The following is a 7804-nucleotide window of genomic DNA, read 5'->3' on the forward strand; positions in this document are numbered from 1 at the left end:
TAAACTGCAAGTAAATGACAGTTAGAGCAGAACTTGGATCTACCAAAACACAAGACACAACAAAAAGATCGTAGAATCAAACTGCAGGGTATCCAAGAGAGCACAGAAATAGTTAAATCATCGAGGATGTAGGAACAAAAGGAATTGCTCACTTTCTTTAATACCAGTTGATGGTGGCCATTTCTCAATTTCTGTGAGGAGTATGGAAAAGTCAAAATTCTTCCCAAAGAATCAAAAACTAAAGATCTACTTGCACTAGCTAGAAAGAGGCCGAATGAAGGCAGAGAAAAGACCAAGTTCTTTGATGGAAGACGAATATATCTTTTCAGTATGTAGGAATGGACTGATCAGCCTTGAGAGCGTATGCATGGATTCCCCCGGCAACATTAAATACTCTTTGAAAACCCTGAACAATTGGAACCAAATCAAGGACGGCACGGCACATTTAACACCCGCAAAGAAATGAAATCATTCAAACTATTAAACAATGGCACATTAAAATAGTTTATTCAGTACTTCCTAGGCAGCATATCATAGAATCGTTTAGCCAATGAGACTAGATTAAGATAGTCTAGAGTTCCTAGGGTAATCTACTACGTGGAGTTTCCTTAATTTCAACCATTGATTTCTTGGTATGGATTTTGGCACAACATTTTATCACCTCAAAATTCAAATTCAATGTCCTAAATATGGTGAAAATTAATGATATAGGGTTGGCTTTTAAAGAGGTCAGTGCTAATTTTATTAAAACCCTTACCATTTTATTAGAAAGCAACGGTTGAGATTTAGCGAAATCCACTAGCCCTAAGAACTCAAGAGGCTCCTGATCTAATGGCCCTAACAGTGCTGAGTTTCTTAAATATGCAAAGAGAAAACAGATACCATAAAGCAATAATTTTTTTTTTGATAGGTAATCAAGAAGTTTTATTTATAGAAGTAGGCAAAGCCCAAGTACACAGGAAGTATACATGAGACAAAGAAATCTGTAATAATTAAAAAGATGCACCATGGTGACCATAAAGCAATAATAGAAAGTTCAATTTTCATGAGGTGCCAAAAGAACTGAAGAGCAATTTCATGTATGGAAAATGAAAAGAAAGGCTTTTTATACCTGTGTCTGCAACCATTTGGCAACCTGTAACGACCGCATGCCATGGTGACACTGCAGTCCAATACATGATTGTTACCAGTATACTACACGTGAAGCTAGGATTTAGATTAAATCTCATGGAAATATTTACAATGAGAACGCCATAGACAGAACAAAAGAAATTCATTCAAAATAATTTAAAAAGGATCATTACCCAGTGCTGAAAAGTAAAACAAAAATAAATCAAACAAAAAATATGACTGAAGTACACAAAAACTGGATATTTTGTTACCTCATTTCATGAAGTATTTTCAAATGAAAAAGTTCAAAAAATATATATTTCATTAATAGAGTACATGTAAAGTTGAAGACAAGGGAAAGTCCCCAATCTGATTGCATGTATCCTTGAATAATTCAATATAGTATCAACACAACTGGCATCAAACTTTAAATCAGAACATAATGTGCCATACCCCATACACAAATCGTTGAAGGAGAATGGATGCTTTGAAAATATTGAAGAATGCAATCAACAAACATTGGAGAGGACATCAAAGACAATTGGCTATCATGTAATGGAAAGCAAGTAACACAGATTCCGGGCTTGAAATGGAAATATGACTCTATTTTGTTTCTTTTTTATATAGGTTATTACAGGCCTAAATAACTGCTGCCATTTAACTATAGGTACTTACCAAAACATAAGTATCCTTTTGTGAATCCAACTTGGTATTTATCTCAGGTCCCCAGTTTCCAAATTGGCGGAGAGGAAGAACCTGAAAACCTGGCAAAGATGCTTGAGCCCTGCCAAGGAGAGTTGTCTGAACAGTGAAACACAAACATATGTCTAGCCAAATACTAAGAGGAAAAGAAAGGAAATGCACCGCCAAAAGCCAAGAGCTAATTGATTCTTCATCCAAAAGTTTTTTAAAAAAAAACATTATCTCAACTCCTTGAAGAACGTTGATAAGTTGATTTGGACAGTAAAGATTCATAAATTATGTAACAAATTTTAAAATATTATGTAAGGATATCCAAACTAGGTGGTCCCAACAAGTTTGCATAGTATCAGAGAGTAATTCACGAATCAATTTTTTATTTCACAAACTTTTTCTTTTCACCAACCAACTTCCAAAATTTTGAGGATGTCACTTTGTGTGACTGTATGCTATTAATAATAAGAAATCCAACGTCAATATGCTGGTTAAAATTGTATTTTAGTCTTTGAAATTACTTGTAAAGCAAAAAACCTGAAATAATGATTTCTTTAACTAGTAATAGCATACACTTCTTCAGGTTCTCGAACATCAATCAATTGCGCCTCTTCCAAAAAATTGAAATCCAACGTCAATATGCTGGTTAAAATTGTATTTTAGTCTTTGAAATTACTTGTAAAGCAAAAAACCTGAAATAATGATTTCTTTAACTAGTAATAGCATACACTTCTTCAGGTTCTCGAACATCAATCAATTGCGCCTCTTCCAAAAAATTAGGATCTTGCATCTTTGCATGAAGCTCGTCAGGTTGAATATCTTGAAGTATGGATTCTTCCCTAACAGTATCAGGAGCAAGTATACAAAAGAAATAAGTACACCTCAAGTGCAAGCATATTCAACTAGAGAGAGGTTTTTGAAAACTGAAATATACCTCTCAGAGAGAACTTGCAACAAGTGCCATCCAAACTTTGTTTTACACCTTACAACTTTGTTTAAAGGTGCATTGAATGCAGCCTCCTCAAACTCAGGAACCTAGTGCATTTCACCATCAAATATAGTTCAGATAACGTTGGTAAGAAAAAAAATAAAATAACAAAAAGCAAAATATCTGATGCATGCCACTAACTATACAAATGTCAAGGTAGTTGCTTCTCAATAAAGCAAAGAGAATATTAATACCACTTGCACAGGTGATTGAATAGATAATTGTGTGGCAATAACCAAGTTCATTCTGAAAGTAAATTTTCAAATAACTTCTTCAGTTATTTTCTTTGAGTTGCACAGTACTGCACATTTTACCAAAAGCATCTGGAAAAAAGAAATACAAGCTTAAATGATATCCCATAGAAAATTTGGTTTTGGATGTATGAAGTGTCTTTAGTTGGCCATAATAGTATCCACTTTTGCCTTTGATTTTCACTATAGCTCTTTTTGAATAAATAGCAACAGAAAAAATAAATAATAAAGAAAGAAAAGGAAAAATTGCATTCTCAAGAAAAAAGAGCTCCTAAATTACTTAGAAATATGAAAAATTCTCGAATCCACAATAGTTTCACGTCACTCAACTCTATGGCATCCTCGTAAAATACAATGTACTCAAGGATTTGTTCCCAATGATTCAGAAAGCTTTACAAGACAGTTATAAATCTCATCAGCATACCATTTGCCCCTTTCTCACCCACCCAAGCATTCCTCCCTCTTCTTTGGACGGGCAAACAGAGTACTCTACAGCAAGATCACTAAGGTCTTCACCTGAACATAACAAACAAAAATATAATGCTGAAGCATAATAGAAACAAGTTTTTTATACGGTATCCATGCCAACTTTGGTTTAGAAATTGTTGGCCTTCCATTCAATAAATAGATACATAGATTTTAATTACAAAGAGCCAAGTTCAGATCTACAGAGCAATTGCATCATATCATCATTACTGTTTCAAGTAGCAAATTTTATTTATTTATTTGGGTAACAGATGTATGGAAACAGACCTCCTAAAATTCTCTGTTGAAGATCCACCAAAAGCTTATCTTCTTTAACAAGTAAGTGCTGCACCAATATTTCCCTGCCACCTCCAGAGTTACTCCCGGCACTAAATGAAGCTGAATCAGAAAAGAACGTAGAACTTCTCAGTTACTAACAGCTACATGATGTCATAGTCTCTGTGTGTGTGTGTGAGAGAGAGAGAGAGAGAGAGACGCTAACATTACAAATAAGTTTTATGCTTCTTTACTTTCCAATAAGGATTATTAATAATCAAGGGGTGATAAATTGAACAAATTTACAGGTGAAAATTTATTGGGTGAAAAATTTTAAAAAAAATCTATATATTTACACTTCATAGAATGTGTACACTAACACCAGAGAGATTTAAATATGACGTAAAGTAACCCTCAAATAGATCAATCCATCATGGAAAAATAAATCGAGGGCAAAAAGTTGAACACACTTTAGTTTCTGTCAATGTCAACAGTCAACGCACTACTCAATCCTATATGACATGACCAATCAATAGAAATACTCTTAACACTCCACCTTTGTCATATATTATATACATCCCTCGAGATGGATATCATGTTCATGGAATACAAGTGTCATTTTCAAGATGACTTGGTGGTGAAAGGGTAGACACACAAGTCTCAAAAATCTTGGTGCCCATTATATTTAGTTGACTCCAGAGATGTTATTAGGTTCCATAAGGTTGGTTTTATAGAATAAATCCACAATTCTAATATGCTGAATAATGAAGGGGCTCATAGACTTCATAGGCCCACAATTCCTTAGGGAGGGGTTGGGGCACTAACAGCAGCATTGGGAAGAATCCTTAAAGTGGAGGATAGCTAAATCAAACATCACATTGGTGGACTGGTGTTATATGTGTGACTTTATTGATCACTAGCTACTTCATTGCACGGTTGCAAAAGATCTTTAGACTTTTCATTGTAGTAATTGAGGTTAAATGGGTGATGCCTTGAAAGAAAGTTGTTGTGTACTTTTGTTGTCAAGGAATGTTTGGATGGCATAGAAACAGCTTGAAATGTAAGGCAGCTGCTCTCTGCCTTGTGTGGGTGGTTTTGAGAGAGAAATAACTGCATCCTCAACAGCATTGAGTAATCTACAAGACTAATTTTCTAATTATAAGTAGTTACTAGACTACTAATGAGCTAAACTTCTATTTTTTTTTTTTAGTAATTAATAAAGTTTATTGATCTTCAAAACTAGGCATAGCCCGAGTACACATGTGGTATACAAGTGAGAAATGCCTAATTACAGCCTATGAACGAAAAAAGACGCATACAAGTCACTAAAATTACCCTCATCTAATACAATAGACTTAGCCCAAAATAATACAGTTTGGAAAAATGAGTCTCTAATCCCCTCCAATGAAATGTTCACCATTTTTGAAACATCTTCCATTCCTCACATTCCATATACACCACATAAGACATAAGGGCACCATCTTCCAAACATCTGCTACTTGATGGTTTCCCGTGTTTCGCTCCAACAAGCCAATGGGTCCACACCTTTTTGGGCATCACCCAAGCAATGTCCAGCCTTAAGAAGACTTCATCCCATAGAGCCTTTGCCATATCGCAATGAAGAAGAAGATGGCCCGTCGATTCGCTATTCTTTTTGCACATGAAGCACCAATCCATTATGAAGAAACCACGCTTCCTCAGCTTGTCTATGGTCAAAATTTTACCATGAGAGGCCAGCCAACCGAAGAAAGCAACTTTTAGGAGCACTTTGCTCTTCCAAATAAGCTTCCAAGGGAAGTTCTGAGGAGAGTGGGTAGACATAGCCTTATATAAAGAATGAACCGAAAATTTCTTGTTCCCGGGGTGTGTCCACAACAGTTGTCCTCCACGCCATGTTCCAAATTCAGTGCATACAAGGTGCTGTAGAAATCAGAAATGTCTCCCACTTCCCAATCTTGAACTGCTCTGGTAAATGACACATTCCACTGCAGCAGGCCATTCAAAGAGTCCGTGTAATCAGTAATAGAGGCTTCCTTATGCAATGCAATTCTGAAAAGAGAAGGAAAAACCTCCTTTAAGGCAGCATCACCACACCAAACATTTGAGTGGGCTCATGCATTTGGCAATATGTCATCTCCCTTTGAGTATTTCGTTGACTATTTTCGTTTGCAATTCTTTAGGAAATTCCTTTGATACATGCTGTATAATCATGTTTATCCTCCTATTATTAAAATTTCCATATTCATTTTTTCCAATAAAATAAAGAATAAAATCCACGAGTAGATTATCTATCTACTCTTGACGCTGGATCTAAAAATGTGTCCAAAATTTTTTACGCATGCCCATGAATCATAGGTTATTTTAGGGGTGGGCAAGGGGTGCCCGCCACCCACTGCACCGCCCTGTTCTCCCTGCCCCCTCCAGGGTGGGGCGGGGGATCCACTCCGCACAGATGGGGGGCGGGACCCCCCGCTCGTATGAAAGGGGCGTTGCGGAGGCAGGGGACGTAGGGGGCTCAGCCCCACTCCGTAAATCCCCCACCCCGATCCCACATGTCTAAGGCCAACCAAACCCCCCCCCCCCAAAACTCAGACCTCAGTTTCTCAAACTCTCTTGTCTCGACTCGATCTCTCTCGTCCCAAACTCTCTCGAACTCTCTTGATCTCTCTTGTCTCGATCTCTCTCATCCTGAACTCTCTCGATCTCGTTTGCAATGAAAGTAACAGACGCCGACAGAGAAGACTCGATTGGGTTTGTTGTAACAGACGCCGTTGAGAGGAATCGATTTCGTTTGCCATGAAAGTAACAGACGTGGAGGTAGATGAATCTCTCTTGATCTGGGTTTGTTCATTGTTGTAAAAGACACCTAGATAAATCTCTAATTCTCTCTTGATTTGAGTTTGTAACTTGTTCTAGTGTTTGGGTTTGTTGTAATCGATTGGGGGAGTCGAAGAGGGGAGGAGGGGGGCGGATGGATGGAGGTCCACCCCCGCACCCTGTGCAACGGACGGGGTACCCCACCCCCGCATGAATGGGCGGATTACAAGGAAAAAATCCCCACTCCCGCCCATGCGGGGGGCGGGGGACGGGGAAGGGGAAGGGGTTATTTCCATACCTCAATATTAAAAAAAAAATGGAATGATTTTATATCCTTAAGAAGCAGTTTTTTCCCCTATATAGAGAGAAGACATCACAGCGCTACCAAAGGCCTTGCGACCCCTACCACTGCCACCTCTGGCACCGCCAAAATCCTCACCATCCATATGGCCCAGTTTGGAACTGAATTTCCGGAAATAATCCTCAACGACACTAAGCGGTAGTGAATTGAATTGATTAACAACAGTCGATCCAAATTTTGACGTAGAAGTTAAGCTCTTTATGCACTTCTTAAAGAAGCTTAATATGGGCTTATTAGTTTCCTTTCTTTTAATGCAGCACTTAAAAAAGACCAATTCTTTGCTTAAGCACCATTCTTTCAACATGAACCACAAGATTAAAAAAAAAGTAATTGGAAAACGACGAAGTAAAGTTGTGGGTTTTGACAGAATGACTTACCCGTTCCCTTGGGGCATGTAAGACCTAGCAGAGGAACGACCCGCTCCACGCTCAAAAGTGATCGATGAGGAGAACTGGGTCCGAAGGCTGGAGGGATAAGCGTGCGAAATGGTGCAAAGTTTGAGAGTTTGAGACGGCTTGAAGGTGAGGAGAGGCTGAGACAGGAAAACAGAGATACTCTAAGAGCACCGAGTGCTGGAGTTGCTATCGGTGGGAGATGAGAAGCTCTTAACATTGCTTCCTTGATTTTGAACGGGGAGAGAGAGAGAGAGAGAGGAGAGGGATGGGGTAGGCTGTATAACTGTATAACGAAGTAATTTAAGAACTTAATAATTGGCTTTAATAGTTTGAGTTGCGTTTCTCCTTCATTTGATATTTTAAATAAGGTTTTGTTTGTTTTCAATAATTTTTTCAATTCATCTCATTTAATTATTATAATTTTTTTAAATTATTATACATAATAAAA

At 37.7% G+C, this 7804-nt stretch overlaps 1 protein-coding gene across 2 annotated transcripts; it reads right to left on the reverse strand.

The window, feature by feature from the left end:
• Positions 1 to 129: 129 nt before the first annotated feature.
• Positions 130 to 7663, reverse strand: LOC121241571 (rhodanese-like/PpiC domain-containing protein 12, chloroplastic). 2 transcript variants are annotated; one of them, XM_041139393.1, is made up of 8 exons: positions 7339 to 7663; positions 3796 to 3906; positions 3467 to 3558; positions 2738 to 2838; positions 2532 to 2642; positions 1786 to 1894; positions 1112 to 1162; positions 130 to 406 (listed from the first exon to the last, which is right to left on the reverse strand). In XM_041139393.1, the coding sequence occupies exons 1-8, from the start codon at positions 7571 to 7573 to the stop codon at positions 326 to 328; spliced, it is 891 nt and encodes a 296-aa protein (XP_040995327.1). In that variant the 5' UTR covers positions 7574 to 7663; the 3' UTR covers positions 130 to 325. The 2 variants fall into 2 exon arrangements, 1 of the variants encoding a protein (XP_040995327.1); XR_005935742.1 differs by having other exon boundaries at positions 316 to 406; positions 1786 to 1911; positions 7339 to 7652.
• Positions 7664 to 7804: the final 141 nt, after the last annotated feature.

This window comes from Juglans microcarpa x Juglans regia, chromosome 7S (assembly GCF_004785595.1).
Source record: "Juglans microcarpa x Juglans regia isolate MS1-56 chromosome 7S, Jm3101_v1.0, whole genome shotgun sequence".
NCBI lineage: Eukaryota > Viridiplantae > Streptophyta > Magnoliopsida > Fagales > Juglandaceae > Juglans > Juglans microcarpa x Juglans regia.

Bases quoted from the DNA above. Each gene is read 5' to 3' on its own strand.
- LOC121241571 (XM_041139393.1), bottom strand. From the start codon at position 7,573: ATGTTAAGAGCTTCTCATCTCCCACCGATAGCAACTCCAGCACTCGGT. The intron at 1,163-1,785 runs GTAAGTACCTAT...ATTGGACTGCAG, and splicing joins AAAAGGATACTTATGTTTTG to TGTCACCATGGCATGCGGTC. The intron at 407-1,111 runs GTATAAAAAGCC...CCAATTGTTCAG, and splicing joins CCAAATGGTTGCAGACACAG to GGTTTTCAAAGAGTATTTAA.